Source organism: Schistocerca serialis, chromosome 5 (assembly GCF_023864345.2).
Source record: "Schistocerca serialis cubense isolate TAMUIC-IGC-003099 chromosome 5, iqSchSeri2.2, whole genome shotgun sequence".
Classification (NCBI taxonomy): Eukaryota; Metazoa; Arthropoda; class Insecta; order Orthoptera; family Acrididae; genus Schistocerca; species Schistocerca serialis.
In genome coordinates, this window is record NC_064642.1 from 37,869,534 (window position 1) to 37,895,600 (window position 26,067).

A 26,067-nucleotide genomic window follows, 5' to 3' on the forward strand; every position below is an offset into this window, starting at 1 on the left:
TTTAGAATACTCTGTTGTATTTACTGATTTTCTTTCATACCAAGTATTGCCTTGTGCATTACAGAACTGCATTTATTGTGTTTTACCTAAGTCTAGTGAAAGAGTCAATAATTTTCAACAAAAGTTTATTTACCTGCTCAATAGTTGAAGTTCCTTCATTAGGCTTTGTTTGTAATATAAGTAACAATCAAAATGTTTCCATTCAAATACCATACTGACCCCTTACCTACACGTAGATGGCTATATACCAACATCGGAGTCAAGCTGGGTTCCATATATGCTGCAGCAATGCCCTTACACAGAAACTTTTTGATTGCCCCTTATACTTACACTGACAGCAAAGGTAACAATTTCAGCTTCTCGGATGTACAATGGCAGACCAATTACACATAATGATAAAAAGCAGCCCAACGTCGATCCCCGGTGTACACCTACAGTGATTATTCCTCATCGTGATCGAAGATGCTGTTTCACTGAGAACACTCCCTCAGTTTCTTGACGCAACACTCTGCTTCTTTTTAGTTCTATACGATGAAAATCAGTTACCAGCAAAGTCTCTGATATTATAATATTTGAGCTTCTCTGGGAGAATACTGATATCTGCACAATAAAATGCTTTGGACAAGTGTCAGAGTATATTAGATGGCAATATTTAGTCATTTAAATTTTCTATATTCTGTTTCATGAATTAAAAAATGAAACATTGTATGGAGAGACACATTTTGAGATATCTGTGTTAATGTTTTTGCATACAGAACCTTTCTCAGAAACTCTGAGAAGGGGGTAAGCAGTGATATTGAACAACAATGATGTATTCCACATATGTTCCACCACACTGCATATATGCAAAGAACAGAATAATTTACTTGAGATATTATCAACACAATGAGAGTTTTCACTTTTGATACACGTAATTACTTCCTTATTTTCTTAGGTAGATCAAAGAGCAATTTGCAATTTGGCTCTTTGTATGGAGCTTTGGCATGCTGTTAACTAATTAATTACAGTGTACTAAACTTCTGCACATCAGTGCTTGTTTCACTGTTTCCCATTTCAGGGTTAGTGAGAAATTGGAAAACTGATATTACCTCTAGCCGATTACGTTCTGCCTGTTCCTGTTCTCGCCTGCTTCGTTCTTCATCAGCCAATCTCTCACGTTCCTGACAGCGCCTTCGCTCTTTCTCCTCATCTGCACGCAGAGATTCCAAGTATGCCTGGTCCTGCTGCTGCCTCAGAGTCTGATTGAAGTTGCGCTCCACCCTTAAAAGTAAAGTTACACAGATATAGTGACCCAGTCCTGGTAAAAAATTATCTGCTCTGCATGTACTACTTCAACGAAGTTCATAATTAAACCCAAGAATTCCAAAATTAAAACACAAAAGCACAGAAAGTTATTTTAAAAATCAAACTAAGAGTAGAAATGATTAAACAACTCTGGAAAGGGGATTTAATATTGTGCAAGGAGTATTTTGTAAAATGCTGTGGTCTGATTGCAGCTGTATGAATTTCACTCACCTGTAAAAATGCACATTCTTACAGAATGACTTGGTACAAGCAGATTCCATTAGCAATTGCCACCTAATTTGTACTGTTGATGGTTAAAATATCCAAGACAACTGAATGGTCTGGGATACGGTTTCGACAGCAAGGAACTTGGCCAGCACGGCTCAGTTTAGTAGTTTTGGAGTTAATGTAGTGTTACTGGATTCTATGATGCTAAATATTCAAGATATTTTCATAGACATATTTCATTTCAGTCAGCATTCTTGCCACAACACCCCTTCCATTCTAAGCATGTGGATGTGAGGTATCTAGGCAGCAGGGAAATTCGCTGTGTCTCTCACCCCTTGCCATTTACCTGGCAGCCTGGAGCTGTGTTTAAGTTCCGCCTAATGGGCTGGACTATAATCATCCCATCTGACAGGCACACACATTTAAAATGAGCACTCTTGCTTGCATCCTCAGCATCTGTTATGTTACAGTGGTAGCAGAACATAACATGTGATCAGGTGAGTAAAGAGTTATAAATACAAAATCAAACTGGGGTAATGCAGCAGTAGATATAATATTGAATAAGAAACAGGAATGCACGTAAGCTACTATGAACAGCACAGTAAACAAATTATCATAGCCAAGAAGACACAAAGTCAACACACACCATTGTGTCAACACACAGCATAGTAGCACAAGTTTATAAGCAAACTATCTCTGCAAATGAAGAAGAGATTGAAAAATGTATGATGAAATAAAGGAAATTATTCAGGTTATTACAGGAAATGAAAATTTAATTGTGATGGTGATGGGACTTCAGTAGTAGGAAAAAGAAGGAAAAATAGTAAGAGAACACCGAATGGGGGAAAGGAATGAAAAAGGAAGCCACCTGGTAGAATTTTGCTAGCATAATTTAATAATTGTTTAAGAATCCTGAAAGAAGATTGTATGTGTGGAAGAGAGCTGGGGATCGATTATATGGAACAAAGATTTTGAAAACACATTTTAAACTGTATGATGCTTCCACAACACATGTAGAATCTGGCTATAATTTATTGTTTATGAATGGTAGATTACAATTGAGGAAATTGCAAAAAGATAGGACATTAAGGGTATGGGACCTTGATAAATTGAAGAAACCAGAGCTGGTTGAGAGTTTCCGAGGGAGCATTAGGCAAGCAACAACTGACTGCAACAGGGAAAAGACACGCAATAGAAAATGAAGCAGTAGCTATGAAAAATAAAATAGGGAAACCATATAACATAGGAGATATTGAATTTTGTAGGCGAAAAGAGAAAATATAAAAATGAACCAAATGAAATGGGTGGGAGGAAATACAGACGCCCAGAAAATAAGACTATATATATAAACTAAAATAATCAATTGTTGATGGTATAATGTAATTGTGTAGCTAAAAAATCTACTCAAAAAGCGATTGCAGGAGAAAACACATATATAAGTTAAGGAAATGTGCAAGCTTTTCGAGCCAGTGGCTCCTCCTCCTGGCAGAAGGGTTGAAGGCGAAGGAAAAGGAATGACTCTAGATGTGACATCAAATAAAAATACTTACTTCCAACGACCTCCACTGCAGTAGCAGTTTATTACAGATGTGACATGTCCTGACACTTTTGCACAACTTATCATAGTGCGGTGCACCAACTGAACTACATAATTTTGTAGTGCAAAAAAACACATATATGAAAAATACCAAATATAGCAATTCAGTTCACGAAGCATATAACTCAAAATGGCACCTGATCATCTTCCAACATAGGCCCTAGTCTACATAACAGATCACACTTTCAGTACATACATAATACACAAAATTGTACCAATAATATTGAATAAATAGTGAAACACACATTCTAAGTTTTACCACCAGAAACACAAGTAGAGGAAAAGGAGAGACACAGAGAGAAATAAAAAAAATAAAAAATAAATAAAAAAAGAGAGAGAGAAAAAACAAAAAAAAAAAGACTGGGTGTGGTGGTGGAATGACGGCTGTGTAGTGCTGGAATGGGAGCAGGGAAGGGGCTGGATGGGTGAGGACAGCGACTAACGAAGGTTGAGGCTAGGAGAGTTACGGGAACACAGCATGTAATGCATGAAAAGTTCCCACCTGCGCAATTCAGAAAAGCTGATGTTGGTGGGAAGGATCCATACGGCACAGGCTGTGAAGCAGTCATTGAAATGAAGGATATCATGTTTGGCAGCATGTTCAGCAACAGGGTGGTCCGCTTGTTTCTTGGCCACAGTTTTTCGGTGGCCATTCATGTGGACAAACAGCTTGTTGGTTGTCATCCCTACATAGAATGCAGCACAGTGGTTGCAGCTTAGCTTGTAGACCACATGACTGGTTTCACAGGTAGGCCTGCCTTGGATGGGGTAGGTGATGTTACTGACTGGACTGGAGTATGTGGTGGTGGGAGGATGTCTGGGAAAGTTCTTGCATCTAGGCCTATTACAGGGGTATGAGCCATGAGGTAAGGGATTGGGAGCAGGGGTTCTGTAAGAATGGACGAGTATATTGCGTAGGTTCATTGGATGGTGGAATACCACTGTGGGCAAGACATTTCCCATTTCAGTGGACAATGAGAGGTAACTGAAACCCTGGTGGAGAATGTAATTCAGTTGCTCCAGGTCTGGGTGGTAGTGAGTTACGAGGGGAATGCTCCTCTGTGGCCAGATGGTAGGGCTTTGGTAGTTGGTGGGAGACTGGAAATGCACAGGAGATTTGCTTTTGCACAAGATTGGGAGGATAAGTACGGTCAGTGAAGGATTCGGTGAGACCCTCGGTATATTTCGAGAGGGACTGCTTGTCACTGCAGATGCGACGACCACGGGTGGCTAGGCTGTACAGAAGGAACTTCTTGGTATGGAATGGGTGGCAGCTGTCGAAGTGGAGGTGTTGCTGATGGTTAGTAGGTTTGATATGGACAGAGGTACTAACGTAGCCACCTTTGAGGTGGAGGTCAACATCTAGGAAGGTGGCTTGTTGGGTTGAGTAGGACCAGGTGAAGCAAATGGGGGAGAAGTTGTTGAGGATCTGGAGGAATGTGGATAGGGTGTCCTCACCTTCGATCCAGATACCAAAGATGTCATCAACGAATCTGAACCAGGTGTGGTGTTTAGGATTCTAGGGTAATGCTTTCAAAGGATAAGTAATTGTGGGTGAGGATATAGTTGGTCATGGCTACTAGGAAGGAGGTTGTCAGTTTGGAAACCGTCAGACGTTGGGAAAGGTAGTGTTCAATAGCGATAGGGCCATGGGCATTAGGAATGTTAGTGTACAGGGAGGGGGCATCAACAGTGACGAGCAGGGCACTGTATGGTAAAGGGACAGGAAATGTGGAGAGTCGGTGGTTGGTATCTTTTTATATAGGGGGACAGGTTCTGGGTAATAGGTTGAAGGTGTTGGTCTATGAGAGCAGAGATACTCTCAGTGGGGGCACAGTAACTGACTACAATGGGGCATCCTGGGTGGTTAGGTTTATGGACTTTAGGAAGCATGTAGAAGGTAGGAGTGTGGGGAGTGGTACGGGTGAGTGGAGAGATGGACTCCAGGGAGAGGTTCTGGGATGGGCCTAAGGATTTGAGTAGTGACTGAAGATCCTGCTGGATTACTAGAATGGGGTCACTGTGGCAAGGTTTGTAGGTGGAAGTATCTGATAGCTGGCGGAGTCCTTCCGCCGGGTAATCCTTGCTGTTCGAAACAACAGTGGTGGAGCCTTTGTCCACAGGTAGGAATATAATGTCAGGATCAGTTTTTAGATGGTGGACTGCGGTTCTTTCTGCAGATGTAAGGTTAGTCTACATGTTGAGGGATTTGGGGAATGATGGTGAGGCAAGGTTTGAGGTTAAGAATCTCTGGAACGTTAACAGGGGGTGGTTTGGGGACAGTGGGGGTGGATCACAGTTGGATGGAGGAGTGAACTGAGTTAGGCAAGGTTCAATATTGGTCTGTGGTTGATTCTGATTGGTAGGGTTGGTGGCGAAAAAGTGTTTCCACTGTAGGCACCGGGAGAAGGAGAGAAGGTCTTTAACAAGTCCTGCATCATTGAATTTGGGAGTGGGGCCTTTGGAAAGGACTGATATTTCTGCGGGGCTAAGGCTTCTGGAGGAAAGGTTCATGACTGTTTTGCAGGTTTGTTTAGGTTCTGGATTCTGTGTGGTGGTGGGAGGGAGTTTTGGAGGGGGGGGGGGGGGTAAGTGTAGTAGGTCTGCAAGACAGGGTTTGTCCACTATGGGGAGGCTTGGGGGAGGTTTGGAGGTGGTTGTAGAGATGGTGGACAGTGGCACTCCAGGACGGGAGTAGGAAGTGAGCAGGATGGAGAGCTTTTTGAGGTGGCATCATGCATGCTGCTCAAGTTCCTGCAAGGCAAGAGTTTCAATGAGTGTTATGGGTTCCAGGAATTTGGGACAGCACAGCATGAGAAGCTTGCGGATGGAGAGAAGGTACTGCAAGGAGGTTTGGGCTTGGTTGATATGGTTTTGCAGGACTATGCTGGTGAGAGCTAAGGGTTGGCGGAATTTGAACAGGTGGAGGTCATTGTGGAAGGAGGGGAGGAAGCCAGAGATGGGTAAGGTCATTACAGGGGGATTTTATGAGCCAAGCAACAATGTACGAACAGTATGTGGGATTGGGATTTGGCTAGGAATAAGGAGACTTTTCTGTATTGACAAAGATGAAAGGAGCAAGGATCCACGGTGGTGGAAAAATGTGAAAAATTACATATATAATGTAGAATATCGTCCAAAAAATTTCACAAAAATACAACCAAATATGTTTGAAAATATATTGAAAGGATGAAATGGATGCAAAAGGGGGAAACAAGATGAAATCTGAGGGAGTCGATGATAGCAAAACGGGAAACTCGCTAAAATTGGCAGCGGGAGTAATGTGGGACATAAGATTCTGCACCAACAATCAACGTGGTCTTGTGATCATCTGTTGTGTGCAGCTGAGACTGTCAATACAGTGTAGCTCATAAGTAGTGTGTGCAGTGTGGTTAGTAAGGCAACAAGAGAAACACAGGAAAGAAGGGAAAGAGGACGAACATTGAGTATAGTGATGCAAAAGAAAATAGTAACAAAGGAGAACAGCACTGGGTTAGGACTGAAGAAAAGCCATAAGCAAAAATCAAACAATGGAAAATCCAGGATGGAATGTAACAAATAGTATGAGAAGGAAAGTTGCTACTCACCATATAGCAGAGATGCAGAGTCACAGATAGGCACAACAAAAAGAGTTTCACACTCAAAGCTTTTGGCCAATGGCCTTTGTCAACGACACACACACACACACACACACACACACACACACACACACACACACACACGACTGCAGTCTCAGGCAACTGAAACCACATTGCGAGCAGCAGCATCAGTGCATGATGGGAGTAGCGACAGGGTGGGGGAAAGGAGGCGGCTGGGGTGGGGAGGGATGGTATGGTGGAGATGACAGACTGAAGTGTTGCAGTTTGGGTGGTGGGCAGGGGAGATATTTGGGGGGGGGGGGGGGGGGGGGGGGGGGGGGGGGGGGGGAAGGAAGTAGTGAGAAAGGATTGACGTACAGACAAATAAATAAAAATTTTATTTATTTATTTATATATAAAAACAAAGATGAGGTGACTTACCGAACGAAAGCGCTGGCAGGTCGATAGACACACAAACAAACACAAACATACACACAAAATTCAAGCTTTCGCAACAAACTGTTGCCTCATCAGGAAAGAGGGAAGGAGAGGGGAAGACGAAAGGAAGTGGGTTTTAAGGGAGAGGGTAAGGAGTCATTCCAATCCCGGGAGCGGAAAGACTTACCTTAGGGGGAAAAAAGGACAGGTATACACTCGCACTCACGCACATATCCATCCACACATACAGACACAAGCAGACATATTTAAAAGACAAAGAGTTTGGGCAGAGATATCAGTCTTTTAAATATGTCTGCTTGTGTCTGTATGTGTGGATGGATATGTGCGTGAGTGCGAGTGTATACCTGTCCTTTTTTCCCCCTAAGGTAAGTCTTTCCGCTCCCGGGATTGGAATGACTCCTTACCCTCTCCCTTAAAACCCACTTCCTTTCGTCTTCCCCTCTCCTTCCCTCTTTCCTGATGAGGCAACAGTTTGTTGCGAAAGCTTGAATTTTGTGTGTATGTTTGTGTTTGTTTGTGTGTCTATCGACCTGCCAGCGCTTTCGTTCGGTAAGTCACCTCATCTTTGTTTTTATATATAATTTTTCCCACGTGGAATGTTTCCCTCTATTATATTTATTTATTTATATTTTTTATTTATTTCTCCCTATTTCTCTCTCTGTCTCTCCTTTTCCACTACTCCCCCTCCCCCCACCTCTCTATTGCCTGCCGCCCACCGTGAGCACTTCACTGTCCACCATCCCCACCGTACTATCCCTCCCCCTCTCCACCCCAGCCTCATCCTTTCCCCCACCCAGTTGCCACTCACATCATGTACTGGAGCTGTTGCTTGCAGTGTGCTTTCAGTCAGCTGAGACTGCAGTCGTGTGTGTGTGTGTGTGTGTGTGTGTGTGTGTGTGTGTGTGTGTACTGTTGACAAAGGTCATTGGCTGAAAGCTTTAAGTGAGAAAATCTTTTTGTTGTGCCTGTCTACGACTCAGTATCTCCACTATATGGCGAGTAGCAACTTTCCTTCTCACAGTATAATTTTCAATAAGTAATTTATGTAATTTCAAATTTTATGCTTATTAGATCTGATAGTTAAACTCATGTTTTACTTCAACTTAAAGGCAGTAACATTAGACTCTGCTTGTCTGATAGATGTAAAGTGAGAGGATGTTGCATTGATTTATGTGTTTGTGAACTGTAAGTACTGTATTTGGTGTTTCTGATATTTATATTTCTGTACTACAAAAATATGCAGTTTAATTGATGCACTGCATTAATGAACTTCTCAAACCTCTTCATTTTTTATATTGTTTGTTTTGCAAAAATATCATGCAGGATGAAACCATTACCCATATTCCAAAAAGTGAAGATAGCTTCACTGTTTTGGGAAAATGAATTTCTGGTGAGTAAACCAGCAAGTTTTTGAAAACTATGATAAGATGAATACTTCAGACAGAGGTGAAAGAAAAGCAAAGGGCTGCATCTTCAAATTAGTCTAACAACTATTATGGCCACAGATTCATGCATTAAGCCTGTGTTCACACTTCCAGGTTTTCAACCATGTTACGAAAATGAACTTTAGTAATGCAAAAAGTTTACACGTGTACCTAGAATGGCAAGACTCAGCCATGTAAGATGTTCCGAAGGGATTCAAATCCCTTCATAATTTAGTGAAAAGGCAAAATTCCATGCCAGCAGGAAAAGTGGATATTGTCAGATGTATGTTGTGTTGAGGGCAGTTTGTCTTCCGGTTCAAATTAGACTGTTTCCACACTAGAGTGAAGTGTTGACAGATCAGCAGCATAGTGTCTCAGAAGAGAACTTTGAAGTTATGACAATGCTTTCCGTTGAAAAACTTTCAACAGTATATGGTTGCAAAGTTATTTTAACTTTAACGGATTCAATTTAATTGGTTTAATATAAACAATTTCTTTTTCCAATAACGTAAAAATATGTGATCTGTGATGTCGAGATGGATATATTATTTTCTTTTTCAACATTGGGGGGGGGGGGGGGAAAAAAAAAAAAAAAAAAAAAAAAAAAAAAAAAAAAAAGGGGGGGGGGGCAAAAATAAGGAACATAAGGTAACTCAAAAACAAGTTGTCAGAAACTAATACAAAAACCGGCAAAAAACAACATCAAAATTGGCAGAAAATAATACTGAATTGGTCATAAAATAAAATTATTTTTTCCTGTACCAATGCATACTGTATTAAGCTATTGCCACCTGTGGGCAAAACTGTAGGGCTTATTTCGACCAATTTTGGAAACAAGTTCTGCAGTCATGACCATCTCTGTTGCTAATTTGGGGGAAAATGTAATTATAATTACTACTAATAGTAGTATTACTAGAGATATTATCATCTTCATTTCCATACAATCTGTCAAACCAAAAAACTCACATCTGTTATGTAAAACTGCGATAAATACTTAAAAGCACAATGATAGCGTATGGTGATACAGGGATAGTGGTTTTGGCCAGCACAAGAACAATGAATTTAATTAACTAATACATATTTATTTCAGCAAGAGCCCTTTGACATCCTCACCATTTAGAATCACACAGTTTAAAGAACATTATGAATATTGTAATGATGGAATCACTGGTAGAAATCTAACCTGGGGGAAGATAAGTTAAAGGAAGGCACAGCCACATTTTTAGCATTTGTATATTTTGGGGAAAAAATTGGATAGGCTGACTGGAATACATTCTTTGAAATCCTGAAATTACCACGGATAAAATACTGGCAGGAAAAGGCTATATACAACTTGTACAGAAACCAAATTGCAGTTATAAGAGACAAAGGACACAGAGGGAAGCAGTAATTGAGAAAGAAGTGAGAACAGAGTTGCAGCCTAAGCTACATGCTATTCAATCTCTACACAGAAAAAGTGGGAAAGGATCTCAGGAAAATATTTGGGAAAGGAATTAAAGTTCATAAAACACTGAGGTTTGCTGATGACTTTGTCAGACAAGATATAGAAGCAGCTGAACAGAATGGACTGTGTCTTGAACAGAGATTATAACATGAACATCAACTAGAGTAAACCAAAGGTGGTGGAGTGTAGTCAAATTAAATCACGTGGAGCTTAGAGGTTTAGATTAGGAAATGAGACAGTAAAAGTACTACACAAGTATTGTTGCTCAGGCAGCAGAATAACTGATAATGATCGAGGTAAAGATGATATAAAATGCAGATTGACAATAGTTAAGAAAAGCATTTCTGGAAAAGGGGAATTTGATAACAATGGATATAAATTTAAGTAATAGCAAGGCTTATCACAGTATTCGCCTGGAATGTAGTTTTATGCAAAAGTGATACACAGACAATACACAGCACAGGAAAAAAGAGAACATAAGCTCTCGAACTACGGAATTACAGAAGAATGCTGAAGGTTATATGGGTGGAGTGGGTAACTAGGGAAGAGGTATTACATTGAATTAGGAAGAAAAGAAATGCATGACACAAGTTGACAAAGATGAGACAGGTCAATTGCAAACATTCTGAGGCATCACAGAATAGTTAATTTGGTTATGGAGGGAATTGTGTGTGGGGGAGGGAAGGGGGGGGCAAAAGTGTAGGGAGGGAGGGGGGGCAAAAGTGTAGAGAGGGACGGGGGGGAGGGGGATAGGGAGGGATGGAGGGGGGTGAGGGAGAGAGGGAGGGGAGAGGGAGAGGGGAGAGGGGAGAGGGAGAGGGGAGAGGGGAGAGGGAGAGGGGAGAGGGAGAGGGGAGAGGGAGAGAGGGAGGGGGGAGGGAGAGAGGGGGAGATCAAAGCTTCAGGGACAAGTGCATGAAGGTTGTAGTGGTTATGTGGAGATGAAGAGACTTACATGGTAACCTAGTGAGGAGAGTTGCAACAAAACAGTCTTTGGACTGAAGACAACAAAAATCACAAAACAGTCTTTTACAGTCTTGCCTAGACATTACAGATTATTGTCCATACAACGACTTCTTGGAAAATGGGTGACTTTCTTACCTCACATTCACCATAACTGTAAGACAAAACAATTAAATATAGGTGATACTTCGTGGAAGGTCACCACATCCTGACTTCAACTATCACCTGTCCTTGTGCAAGACAGAAATATGAAGAAAGAATGAAATAAAAGGATTAAGCCACAATAACCAAAGGTTATCTAATTATCAGCACCACAAAATCTTTTTAATTTTCATTCTTTAAGTAAATGGGAATAATTTTATACCATGAAAAAATCCACGACAGAATGTAGCCTTGTTGTATATAGTCTTCGTCGACAAAACACACACACACACACACACACACACACACACACACACACACACACACACACACGAGCACAATGTCTGGCTGAGTCAAGACCAATCTGGCCTCAGTAGCCAGAGACAGCAGTTTTTTGTGTGTGTGTGTGTGTGTGTGTGTGTGGTCAGTTCATTTCCAATGAAGGCCTTGTTGGCAGAAAGTTCACTTTCTGACAGTCTGTTTGTTGTACCTATCTGCGACTAAGAATAGACATAAGTGTCATTGACTACGTGAAGGGAAAACTGAAAACAGACTGCCGCATAGAAACGTGAAACATAACTAAAACTATACTAACACTAACTGTGTTTAGAGGAACTGGAAAAAATAATGGTATAAGACAAAAGAATCCTGATAATAAAGGAAGCACAAATTACCTATAATTTTTTTGCTTTAATATTGCTGCAAATAGGAACTATGGATGATAGCCACAAAAGGACAGTACAGCTGTAACATTTAGATTTATCAATATCACTAACCTCTCAGCTCTGGCGGCAATAAGAGCTGCTTCATTTTCTTGTACGATGGTCTGTAGTCGCTGTATGAGCTCTTGTGGATTTACTGAACCCTCCAACCTGCGAATATTTAGGTCTGGTAATATATATCTTATGACTGACACAAATCACTTAAAAAATTTCATAATGTTGCACAAATTTTTAATAGTCAATAAATAAAAGCAAAAGGCAGACAATTCTGAACACAACACCACAAAAGGTACTATGGTCACACCATGAGATGCTCGATGTCTGAAACATGATGGTGCAGTAAGAAGAAGGTGCCATGCATAGGCGCAATATGACTAGTGAAGTCCTAATGGTAAACACTAGCCAAGTGATAGATGGTGAGGTAATTGGGCAGTACTGGTAGCACTGGAAGGGAATTCCTACAAGCTGGTGTGAATATAGTGGTTCTGGAGCTTCACTGTCTTAGAAAAACAAGTTCTTACTCTCAGTGCCTTCATGAGACAATTAAATGTTTGCATCAAAATCAAACATTCAGCTTCTGCAATGTCAGCATTACTGCAAAATTGCCCTATAACAACTTGCTACTTCAGCTGGGAAACTGGTAATAAGCATACCATCATCTTATATTACTGCCTATTAATATATAAGAGGCAGTCAAAAAACTTTCCGTTTGAAGGCTGCACGTTGCTAAAATCACATTGACCGACCATCTGTGCAGGGTTCCATACTTTACAGTGTAACGCCACAACTTTTCAATGCTAAGGCTTCCTGCCAACTGGAGCTGTAGAAAAGAAGCTACGGAACAAGCCAGTACCTGCTGCATACAAATGCTGCCAACTGTTGAAGAGTTACAAAGGTGAAGGCATTACTTTTCAGTCAAACCTCGTAGTTCCTTACTCAGAACTTAGGAGGTTAAAAAAGGAAGGACAAGTCACTCAGGCTCAAGGATGAGAGGGACTGACCTATTGTAAGGATGAGTGGAGACATGGCATCAGGTTTGTGTTAAATGTCTGGAGCCTCACTATTATTAAAATTGCTTGGTATTTAGTATTCAATGATGGCAATAGGGTTTTAGTCCAGTTTTAAGTGAGACGGTAGGTATAAAATGGAATCTGTTGCTACTTTGTAGGAGACATCATAGCTTATGGTATTTTATCAAAGCAAATGAAAACATACAACAGACTAGACTGGAATTTTCTTATTTCTGAGCCTTGTTTTATGCTACTGTGTCAGTTCCTATGAAATCTGAAGTGTTTCCAAAACAAATAGATTTATTAATTTCAATTCTGGTTAACATACAAAACAAATAATATACATCACAAATGAGATGATGCACAAGAGGCACCACAATGATGAAGGGAGGACACACTTCTGCTACTTTGTTCCACAGCAACTAACTGTAACTTTTGACATTTATTGTTCACTGGACACACAGATGTGACAGTACATGACAAAACACACAACGGGTAAGAAAATCAACAAACTTCTACAGACTAGCTTTTCATGCCTGATTAATTCTATCTGGTGTGGTAGCTCTAATAACAGCCCAATTAAAGGGACAGTGAGACATGCCAAGGAATGGCAGGAGAGCAAAGGTCTTTACAAGAATGTTTTACTATCAATAAACAGACAAAAACCTTGATTATGCGTGTCATTTTTTGGAACACAAGTGTAGGAAACTTCAGGACTATCAGAAGGTTTTTATTTTATTTATTTTTTTCTTTTGTGTGTGTGTGTGTGTGTGTGGGGGGGGGGGGGGGGGGGCTGGAGGTCTCCGAACAATGCGATATGGCTTTATGAAATGAAATCTCAGGCAAAATCAATAAACTTTTTGTTGAAGACTCAACTCCTGAATCCAACTAACTTCCTATGTCAGCTGAGCCTCATACACAATCTATCTTCTTCCCAAGATACATCCTGATTGTCTCCTGAATACATTTCCACATTGGTGTTCCGACAACAAGAATGCATAGTCTGCTCCTGTTACCATACTGCTTCACTCGTATACCCCACATGTAAATTCACACTTCTTTTCTCAGTTACACTATGACAGCAAACTTAATGAATTTTCACTAATATTTCTTTGACCTTTAAAACATAACTACCTCCGCGTATGACGAAGAGATTGATGAAATGTATGATGAGATAAAAGAAATTATTCAGATAGTGAAGGGAGATGAAAATTTAATAGTTTTGGGTGACTGGAACTCGACAGTAGGAAAAGGAAGAGAAGGAAACATAGTAGGTGAATATGGAATGGGAATAAGGAATGAAAGAGGAAGCCACCTGGTAGAATTTGGCGCAGAGCATAACTTAATTATAGTTAACACTTGGTTCAAGAATCATAAAAGAAGGTTGTATACATGGAAGAAGCCTGGAGATATGGAAGTTATCAGGTAGATTATATAATGGTAAGACAGAGATTTAGGAACCAGGTATTAAATTGTAAGACATTTCCAGGGGCAGATGTGGACTCTGACCACAATCTATTGGTTATGACCTGTAGATTAAAACTGAAGAAACTGCAAAAAGGTGGGAATTTAAGGAGATGGGACCTGGACAAACTGATTAAACCAGAGGTTGTAGAGAGCTTCAGAGAGAACATTAGGGAACGGTTGACAAGAATGGGGGAAAGAAATAGAGTAGAAGAAGAATGGGTAGCTTTGAGAGATGAAATAGTGAAGGTAGCAGAGGATCAAGTAGGTAAAAAGACAAGGACTAATAGAAATCCTTGGGTAACAGAAGAGATATTGAATTTAATTGATGAAAGGAGAAAGCACAAAAATGCGGTAAATGAAGCGGGCAAAAAGGAATACAAACGTCTCAAAAATGAGATCGACAGGAAGTGCAAAATGGCTAAGCAGGGATGGCTAGAGGACAAATTTAAGGATGTAGAGGCGCATATCACTAGGGGTAAGACAGATACTGCCTACAGGAAAATTAAAGAGACCTTTGGAAAAAGGAGAACCACTTGCATGAATATCAAGAGCTTTGATGAAAACCCAGTTCTAAGCAAAGAAGGGATAGCAGAAAGGTGGAAGGAGTATATAGAGGGTCTATACAAGGGCGATGTTCTTGAGGACAATATTATAGAAATGGAAGAGAATGTAGATGAAGATGAAATGGGAGATATGATACTACATGAAGAATTTGACAGAGCACTGAAAGATCTAAGTCGAAACAAGGCCCCGGGAGTAGACAACATCCCATTAGAACTAATGACAGCCTTGGGAGAGCTAGGCCTAGCAAAACTCTACCATTCAGAGAGCAAGATGTATGAGACAGGCGAAATACCCTCAGACTTCAATAATATAATAATTCTAATCCCAAAGAAAGCAGGTGTTGACAGATGTGAAAATTACCGAACTATCAGTCTAATAAGCCATGGCTGCAAAATACTAACACAAATTCTTTACAGATGAATGGAAAAACTGGTAGAAGCCGGCCTCGGTGAAGATCAGTTTGGATTCCGCAGAAATGTTGGAACACGTGAGGCAATACTGACTCTACGACTTATCTTAGAAAACAGATTAAGGAAAGGCAAACCTACGTTTCTAGCATTTGTAGACCTAGAGAAAGCTTTTGAAAATGTTGAGTGGAATATTCTCTTTCAAATTCTGAAGGTGGCAATGGTAAAATACAGGGAGCAAAAGTCTATTTACAATTTGTACAGAAACCAGATGGCAATTATAAGAGTCGAGGGGGCATGAAAGGCAAGCAGTGGTTGGGAAGGGAGTGAGACAGGGTTGTAACCTATCCCCAATGTTATTCAATCTGTATATTGAGCAAGCAGTAAAGGAAACAAAAGAAAAATATGGAGTTGGTATCAAAATCCATGGAGAAGAAATAAAAACTTTGAGGTTCGCTGATGACATTGTAAGTCTGTCAGAGACAGCAACGGACTTGGAAGAGCAGTTGAACGGAATGGACAGTGTCTTGAAAGGAGGATATAAGATGAACATCAACAATAGCAAAACGAGGATAATGGAATGTAGTCCAATTAAATCCGGTGATGTTGCCGGAATTAGATTAGGAAATTAGACACTTTAAGTAGTAAAGGAGTTTTGCTATTTGGGGAGCAAAATAACTGATGATGATCGAAGTAGAGAGGATATAAAATGTAGACTGGCAATGGCAAGGAAAGCGTTTCTGAAGAAGAGAAATTTGTTAACATCGAGCTTAGATTTAAGTGTCAAGAAGTCATTTCTGAAAGTATTTGTATGGAGTGTAGCCATGTATGGAAGTGAAACATGGACAATAACTAGTTTAGAGAAGAAGGGAATAGAAGCTTTTGAAATGTGGTGCTACAGAAGAAAGCTGAAGATTAGATGGGTAGATCACATAACTAATGAGGAGGTACTGAGTAGAACTGGAGAGAAGAGAAATTTGTGGCACAACTTGACTAGAAGAAGGGATCAGTTGGTAGGGCATATTCTGAGGCATCAAGGGATCACCAATGTAGTATTGGAGGGCAGCGTGGAGGGTAAAAATCGTAGAGGGATACCAAGGGTTGAGTACACTGAACAGATTCAGAAGGATGTAGGTTGCAGTAGGTACTGGGAGATGAAGAAGCTTGCACAGGATAGAGTAGCATGGAGAGCTGCATCAAACCAATCTCTGGACTGAAGACCACAACAACAACAACAACAACAATAACAGCAGCAGCAGCAGCAGCAGCAGCAACAACAACAGCAGCAACAACAACAACAACAAAACATAAATTTAGAAACAGATCAGGAGTAAAGCCATCAGGAATAGAATGACTCCCTGCAAAATGAAGATTTTAAGATGGCAGCACCAGGAGTGAGCCCAGTTCCTCTCAAAATTTTCTTGGCCCACCCAAATAAGATGAGCAAATTTCAATATCAAAGTCAATCTTTATTTTCTACAAGTTAAAATAACTCGTATACAGTAATAAGCTTATGGTAAATGATGCTGTTAATTTATAGCACTAATGGAAATTCCTGAATGGAGGAATATGTAAAATAAGGGAAAGGAAGACACTCGCCTATGGCAGATTCATCCAATCCAGATGACAGGTTGCCTTTCCCTTATTTTCTATACAACTCTGTTAATTTGTTAAACAATTTTTGTACCATAATAAAGGCATAAAATAATCGGAATACGTTTGAAGTGGTCTTTATGATGGTGAAGTTCATATAAACCTATCCATTGATCTGTATATCTAAAAACAAAGATGATGTGACTTACCAAATGAAAGTGCTGGCAGGTCGACAGACACACAAACAAACACAAACACACACACAAAATTCAAGCTTTCGCAACAAACTGTTGCCTCATCAGGAAAGAGGGAAGGGGAGGGAAAGACGAAAGGATGTGGGTTTTAAGGGAGAGGGTAAGGAGTCATTCCAATCCCGGGAGCGGAAAGACTTACCTTAGGGGGGAAAAAAGGACGGGTATACAATCGCACACACACACATATCCATCCACACATATACAGACACAAGCAGATATATTTAAAGACCATGTCTGCTTGTGTCTGTATATGTGTGGATGGATATGTGTGTGTGTGTGTGTGCGCGCGCGCGAGTGTATACCCGTCCTTTTTTCCCCCTAAGGTAAGTCTTTCCACTCCCAGGATTGGAATGATTCCTTACCCCCTCCCTTAAAACCCACATCCTTTCGTCTTTCCCTCCCCTTCCCTCTTTCCTGATGAGGCAACAGTTTGTTGCGAAAGCTTGAATTTCGTGTGTATGTTTGTGTTTGTTTGTGTGTCTGTCGACCTGCCAGCACTTTCATTTGGTAAGTCACATCATCTTTGTTATTAGATATATTTTTCCTACGTGGAATGTTTCCCTCTATTATAACCAAATCCATTGATCTGTATGCGTTGAACAACAAGCAAACAGACTACTCGATCAATTACTGAATGAACAGTTCTTCCACAGTTTCTGTTTTGTATTTTTGCATGTGTTTTATGGTATGCCTTAACAGTAAACAATGAAAACATATTTGGTATCATTGTGATCTCTGTTTTGTTCTTATAGTAAATTTGATGTGTTATTAAAAGTGAACATAGTAACTTGGCAAAACAGCGTAGTATATCAGATTTCTTCATTCAGCAACGAAAATTTATTATACCAAATGGGAACATTTCAGGTGTAGCCTGTAGCTTCTCCAGAGGTACATGTTCCATTTATTCCTTGGTGTTAGAAAAAAAAGACGATAGCGGGAGCAACCCATTCTTCAAGGTTGTCAAATTTGTAGGTAAAATCCACAAAATGGGATGCATACAGAACGTCTACAAGGTGCAATGGCACCCTAGAAGACCTTTTTGCCATGTAGACATTTAATCGTGCTGTGCCATCACTATCTGGAGGTGTTTTGGATGTCTCAGGGAAGATGGACCATCAACAATTGTAAAAGCAAAAGAGGACTGAAAAATTATTTATTCGGTCATTACTGCACTGAACTCTGGTCACTAGATGTGACAGATATGTTTAGATATGTATTGATGTAATGACTTGAAAATTCAAGTTACGTTACAATATACTGTAAAACTGTTCAAGAAGATTTTAAATACAACATTTCTGCGACAGAATGGTGAGCTATAATATCATAGCTGCTGTGCACATTTGGATCTTCCTTAGAGTCTTTGTATCAACTGTATTAGAGAAGAGCAGTACATCGTAACCAGCAGCCTTTATTACTAAGGCCATAACACCAAGAAATCATCACAAGGCGACGGTAATGAAGGAGAATTCCAGTTAAACTTACACAAGCTACCAAAAGGTGACACAACCTTAACAATATTATCTGCATTACCATTATATATCGCGAGGAGAAACAATTATAGCTCCTCAGTCTGTAACTGCAGAGGTTAGTTTTCATGACCCAGAAAGTGATGTAGAAAAAACTGTGATGATGATGAAATGGAAGTAGGAAAAGAATTAAAACAGTTGGTAAATGAAATATTCAATAAAAATAAAGGTAAAGATTTATTTTCTATTCCTAGCAATATCACCAGCAGCCAGCAGCTCTAATCTGCCTTCTTCAGTTTGTCACATATCTATAAAATCTACTAATGAACCAAAACAACCTCTATTTAGGTGTTTTCCTTTTTGATTATTTGGAGACAGAAAAAGAAATATGCAGCCGGGTTCATTCGTGACTGGAATACACAATCATAAATGTTGCTGTATTTTGTTTTGTCTGTTGCTTTTCCTGTCCCTAAACTCAAGACACAAAAAGAAAATTGCTTAGTTTTGTAAGTGAGGGTTTCACTAATTGGACAAGAACAAAAGAGACTAATTCGATCTTTCAGCAGCACGAGAACAGTTTCACTTACGAAACTCTGTAGTTGCTTAGGAGTCTTTCAAAAGCTTAAAAAGTAACTCCAGGGAGAATGCATCAGTTGCTGCCCTGCTAGATGAAACATATGATTTAGAAGTTCTAGAAAATAGAAGATACACAGAAACAAATGCCAATGTATTTCAATACAAAGCCTTTCAAGGAGTAGCTCAAAGAGGTAATAATGAATCGAAAGATAGTATAAATAAGGGAAATTTTTTGAGTTAATGGAACTCCAGGGAAAAAAGATGCAAGAGTTAGGGAAAAAAAACTGGCTCTAAAAGGGAAAAATATACACATCATGATATGCAAAATGAAATTTTTAGTACTATGAGCAAGAACATATCTCACATGAAGTGAAAAAAGCCCAATATTTTGCTCTACTGGTTGAAGAGTCAAAAAATTGTTCAGAACTGAGCAACTATCAATTGTCATTCAGTACTATTTAGATCATATACAAAATGTTTTTAGGCCCTGAACCTGGAAAAACAATTGAATGTTTCCTCTTTGTTAGTCTACACTACAAAAAAGTTTGCAAACTGTATAATTAATTAATTTAAATTACTATGTTGCACAAACATATGATGGAGCTGGAGATATGAGCTCTTTTAAGCAAGGCAGTCCCACATGCAATCTATACTACTGTATGAACCATAAGTTGTATCTTACCATAGTATTTAAGATGCTGAAGGGTTACATCGGCTACAGATTTTTTTACGACACTCAAGGACTCTCATGTTTTTAAGATGGGTCGACATGCATCAAATGTTTATTCATACACAAATAAAAATGAAGATTGGAAAAGTCAAGTTTCACTTAAGTGAAACTAGGTGTGCTTTCAGTATAATTCATGTATGACTGTGAAGAATACAACTGGAACTACCATAATCTTAGTAAACATACAGGAAGAAAATTCTGAATGAATTGCAGAAGCATCAGAATTTAGTGCAAAGTTTTCATTAATGTCTGTTCAAATGTTTGCTAGAAAAGTCAACTCATTACCTTATTTCCTTCATGACAAAGACTGTAATATTGTCCTGCAATCAACTTAGTAGGAGCTACATGAAATCATTTCAAAGAAATTTGTGGATCAGATTCAGGTTTCACTTATGTCTTGGGGAATATGTTAGTGATTTGCCAAACAGAGACAGCCTGGAACCTGTACAAGCAACTGATTTCAAATGTTTAGAATTTCATAAAGTTTTACATATAATAGACAGTGAACTGGAGAGACTTTTGTTTCAAACTCTGGAATAATTTAAGGAGTCACTTGAACAAACAAAAAAAGTAAATTTTTATGGGTAAACAAATGTTGTCAGCATAAAATCATTCATGACATACCAAGTCTAAGGTCGCTAATGCACACTTCTGTGATGGCACTCGACCTGGGCATCAGCCAGTTTGATTCTTGGAGGTGGAAAAAATTTTCACTGCCAATATTTGGCTAGCAACAGGAGGACAGGGGGTGGCGTAAACTTCCTGATCACCAGACTCTGTGCCAAAATCTTGGTTTAAATATCAAACCTCTCTGCAGTGTCTCATGAGGTTAGGGCGTGTAACACTGTTGAAGCTGATCATTCTGTCAGATGTGGACATTAAGCTTTGTGGCCTCCTTGGTGCTATTTGAAGGAGTAGGCTATGCACTGACACCACGTTTCACCTTCTCCCTTCTCTCTCACCACCACCACCACCACCAAGATAAACATTCCACTACACACACACAAATACATGCAATATTACAAATAGTTTCTAATGGGGGATGTAAATAAACAAACAAACAACACTGAGTCATTGCAAGCAGAAGTTAAGATGTTAAAAAATCTTGTCATAAGAGGTGAGCAGCAAACCAGAGTGAAGACTGACCATTTACTTGTATTGCTCAAGTTGTTGGAGCAATAAACTCATGTTACATGATTTTTAAAAATTAAGTCAAATAGCAGTGTCTATTTCAGCTTCCTCTGCAGTATGTGAAAGAACATTTTTGTGTAGGAGACATGTAAAATGTTATTTAAGGAATTCAGTGTCAGATGAATGCCTAAGTTATTAGTCTGTTCTTACAAAAGAAATGACTTTTACATAAGACTATTGAGTTGCAAAGACAGTCTGACTATTTTGCTATTAGTCACAACAATCGATGGATTAATCTGTTTTAAAAGCATGGAAACAACTGTTCATTATTTTGTATATCATATTTTTTTGTTTTCTTCTCAGTGTTATCAATTTTGCAGTTTTCCTGATGAACAGGAAATGAATGTGCTCTTGAAAATGTGTGTTTTGAAGGATAATTTGTTTTTGTTGAGTGGCATGTCGGGAAATAGATGCCATTCGGATTGGCACATTATCTTTCAAGATTTTGCTGTTAGTAGTTATATGTCTATCAGATAAGGTAGCTCATGTATATAGGTGTACTTTGGTTTCCAATAGAAGAATGGAAATGTTTTCAATCTTTTGCTGTTACTAGGTATGATTGATTGGTCGATTTGGATGGGGGGGTTTACGGGGCTAAACAGCAAAGTCATCAGTCCCCAAATAAGGTCAACAGTTGCTAGGTACAAGAGTGGTGCATACAGAAGCAGAGATGTCCAGCGAGACTGTGATCTGATCTAGTTGGGAGACACACAATGTAAAAGTGAAAAGATTAAAGATGTAACAGGCATCTTTTGTACCATCGATAATAAAAGCAACATTAGATAAATAGGTAAGTCAGCAGGTGGGCATTTCCGGGGCTGTGCATGAACAGGAAATCTCCCATCCACAGCTATCTCACCTTCATCCTTTACAGTCAATAGCGCCCACTATTCAGCAGAGCACAATACTGAGAATGGAAAATTGAGTGTGCCAAAAAGGAGACAAACCAATTCTAAAAGTGATTAAAACAGAGCTAAAAAGAGGCATGAAAGAGTGGCCTGGCCAAGGAGGTGGGGTCGGGGATCTCCTAGACTTAGCATACATCGGGAGATGCCCAAATCCCATCCAATCTGCCTCTGCTCTGGAAGTACATTAAGACCTTATGACTGAGAATAAAAACCACTTTCACACAGAAGACTGAAAATCTGTGTAACCATCCTTGAATTACCCATCAATATTAGAGGTAACGATTCCAGAAATCCATACTTAGACCGGAGGGCCAAGAGGAGAGGGCATTCCACCAAGATATGAGCTACTGGCTGTAAGGCTCCACAACCAAAATGTGGAGGTAACTCGTTAAACAAAATCAACAAATATGGGTCAACCTGGTACGTCTGATGCAGAGACGACATAGGGTTGTGGATTCCTTCCAAAAGAAGCAGAAGGAAGAACACCATGCTGTAGTAGCCTCTTCAGTTGTACAGAGTTTATTAGATGGGGGCAGTAGACCAACAGATGTCATTCCATTTCTGAGCGAGTGGAGATCTTATACGCACCCGCAAATCCACCTCATCAAAACAAATAAGAAGTGAGTAAATGCTCCTATAGCCAAACTATTGGCCAGTTCATTATCAGGGATATCTGCATGAATTAGGATCCAGAGGAAGACGACTGAGCAGGCAACATGATGAAGGTCGGCAAGAAGGTAATTAATAACGAAGACCAAAATGGTGGCACATGTAGCATTCGTCAATAGCCTGGAGACTGCTCACTGAGTCAGAACATGTTAAAACATGGTCAAAGGTGCCTGTTTAATTAAATGGAGGGCTCTGCTAATGGCTATCAGCTCTGGTTCAAACACACTATATGTTTTTGGCAACAAATGGCACTCTATACGGCCAGGAGATACATCAGCGTATCCTGTCTGATGCTGAGTTTTAAAACCATCACTGTAAAAGATGGTAGCACTGTGGAACTCTTGAACAACTGGATGTAACAGATGCCAAAAGGCCATGGGGGCGACAGACTTCAGGACCTTGGAAGAGATTGATCCGAATCCATAGCCTAGGCACCATCCAACAGGGAGGGCACAAGAAAGCACAGGATACAGAGTCCAGAGAGGGGAGATTGCTATCTTGGTAGAGGGAAACAAGGTGCATTCCAACTGTTAATCCCACTCAAGGGTGGGTATCAGGAGGACACCCCTTGTACACAACAAGGATGATCAGAGAATCGTTGAATAGTGACTGAGGCCAAGAGCAGGTACTGCCGAATCCAAAGAGGGAAGACCCCTGATTTGGGAAGGAGGCTGTCTACAGGACTAGTCCGAAAGCCACTTGTGGCTAGATGCATGCCACAATGATGGACTAGGTTAACAGTTTCAAAGCTGAAGGAGCAGCTGAGCCATAAACAAGGCAACCATAGTCCAGCTGGGACAAAATCAGGGCCTGGTAAATACAGATAAGAGTAGCACTATCTGTACACCAAGATGTGTGGGCAAGGAAGCAGAGAGCACTAAGCTTTCGCATTCAGCTAGCCTTAAGTTGGTGAATATTGGGCAGCCAGGCCATCTTTTTATAAAAAGGAGGCACATAAACAGGGCTGTGCTACAACAGTGTCCAGGTGCTGGGTATCTAAGTAGAGTTCATGGATGACAGTGTCCGAGACACTTTGCACAACCTAATCAATACAACCTGACAAAGTGGCAGTGAATGTAACACCAGAGGCATCCAAAGCAGTTAGTTCTTTGAAGCGCCCAATGTGGCAGACCGAATGTGGTAGTTGGTCTGTCTAGCAGTGGCATGGAAATGACAGGATTACTGGAAAATGGTCACTTTCACAAAGGCTATCACATTTATTTATTTATTTACACTTCAAGTTCTGTTGGGCCAAACTGAGGGGCAAATCTCCAAGGTCATGGAACATGTCAGTACATGAAATTACAATGTGAAAGTAATAACAGATAAAAATAAAATGTTTATGAATGCAAAAAAGTCAAGCCATACGTATAAATAAATGCAATCAACAATATAACACAAAAATAAGCTTAAATTTTCAAGAAGCTCCTCAACAGAGTAGTCTTCAGTTTCAATTTGAAAGCATGTGGATTACTGCAAGATTTTTCAGTTCTTGTGGTAGCTTATCGAAAATGGATGCAGCAGTATACTGCACACTTTTTTGCACAAGAGTTAAGGATGTCCGATCAAAATTAATAACCAGACTACTGAACAGGGGTTGACAAGAGGTTCACGAACTTACACGACTTATTGCCCGAACTGCCCGTTTCTGAGCTAAAAATATCCTTTTGGAATGGGAAGAGTTATCCCAAAATATAATACCATATGACATAAGTCAGTAAAAAAAATAAGGAAAGCAGACTAATTTTCATGTCAAACGATCACTTACTTCAGATATCGTTCGAATAGTAAAATGGCAGCATTAAGTCTTTGAACAAGATCCTGAACATGGGCTTTCCACGACAGATTAGTATCTATCTGAACACCTAGAAATTTCAACTGTTCAGTTTCACTAATCATATGCCCATTCTGTGAAATTATAATGTCAGGTTTTGTTGAACTGTATGTTACAAACTGTGAAAACTGAGTCTCACTGTGATTTAGTGTTAGTTTATTTTCTACAAGCCATGAACTTAGGTCATGAACTGCAATATCTGAAACTGAGCCAATGCTGCACACAACACCCTTTACTATCAAGCTAGTGTCATCAGCAAACATAAATATTTTAGAGTTACCCGTAATACTAGAGGGCATATCATTTATATAAATAAGAAACAGGAGTGGGCCCAACACTGATCCATGGGGCAGACCGCTACTTGACTGTACCCCACTCAGACCTCACCCTTCTCAACACTGTGAATAATGACCTTTTGCTAAAGTAAGAGGTGAACCAATTGTGAGCTACTCCCCATTTTCCGTAATGGTCCAGCTTCTGGATCAATATTTTGTGATCGACACAATCAAATGGCTTAGTTAAATAAAAAATATGCCTAGTGTTTGAAACTTTTTGTTTAACCCATCCAGTACCTCACAGAGAAAAAAGAATATAGCTCTTTCAGTTGTTAAACATATTCCAAAGCCGAACTGTACATTTGATAGCAAATAATGTGATATAAAATGATCAATTATCTTTACATACACAGCCTTTTCAATAACTTTAGCAAACACTTACGGCACAGAAATAGGTCTACAATTGTCTACATTATCCCTTTCCCCCTTTTTATAAAGCGGCTTTACTACTGAGTACTTTAATCGTTCAGAAAACTGGCCATTCTTAGAGGAAAAATTACAAATATGGCTAAGTACAGGGCTTACACATGCAGCACAATACTTTAATATTCTGCTAGGCAATCCATCATATCCATGAGAGTCCTTAGTCTTCAGTGATTTATTTATTGACCTATCTCCCCCTTACCTGTATCACAGAGCAGTATTTCGGACATCAATCTTGGAAAGGCATTTGCCAAGAGACCAACCAATGCAGCGAAGTCACAAGATTAGGGGAAGAGATCGTTAGATTGATAGGTGAATAGGTACCATGGGCGGCACTGAATTGGATAGGAGAACCAATCACTGAGGAGGCACCAACCATGGTCTATGAGAAGCTGGTCAATCATAAGGCCCCTATCAGACAAAGTGGTACTTGCCATAGAGGATGGTGTGTTGAATTCCCAAGTAGAAGAAAAGGGAAGGGGGGGGGGGGAGATGTGGGATTAATTTGGTCAATTCAACATAAGTCAGGTCAATCATAAGGCCCCTATCAGACAAAGTGGTACTTGCCATAGAGGATGGTGTGTTGAATTCCCAAGTAGAAGAAAAGGGAAGGGGGGGGGGGGGAGATGTGGGATTAATTTGGTCAATTCAACATAAGTCAGTGGCCTGAATGCAAGTAGGCAAATGCTGCAAACGGTGATTGCTGAGGTCATTTGCATCTGCACTTCTATAACTTCCAATGCTGTACAAAGAGGAACTGATTCACAGTTGACATCTGTGCAAACCAATGTACAGACCCT

General features: G+C 39.9%; 1 protein-coding gene across 1 annotated transcript in view; it reads right to left on the bottom strand.

Moving 5' to 3' along the window:
* Nucleotides 1–26,067, bottom strand: part of LOC126482306 (FAS-associated factor 2) — a 117,475-nt gene that overhangs the window by 17,116 nt on the left and 74,292 nt on the right. Inside the window, exons 5-6 of the mRNA XM_050106338.1 lie at nt 11,895–11,990; nt 1,089–1,260 (exon numbers count right to left, since the gene is read on the bottom strand). Of these exons, the coding sequence (XP_049962295.1) occupies nt 1,089–1,260; nt 11,895–11,990 (268 nt within the window). The remainder of the gene's footprint in view (nt 1–1,088; nt 1,261–11,894; nt 11,991–26,067) is intronic.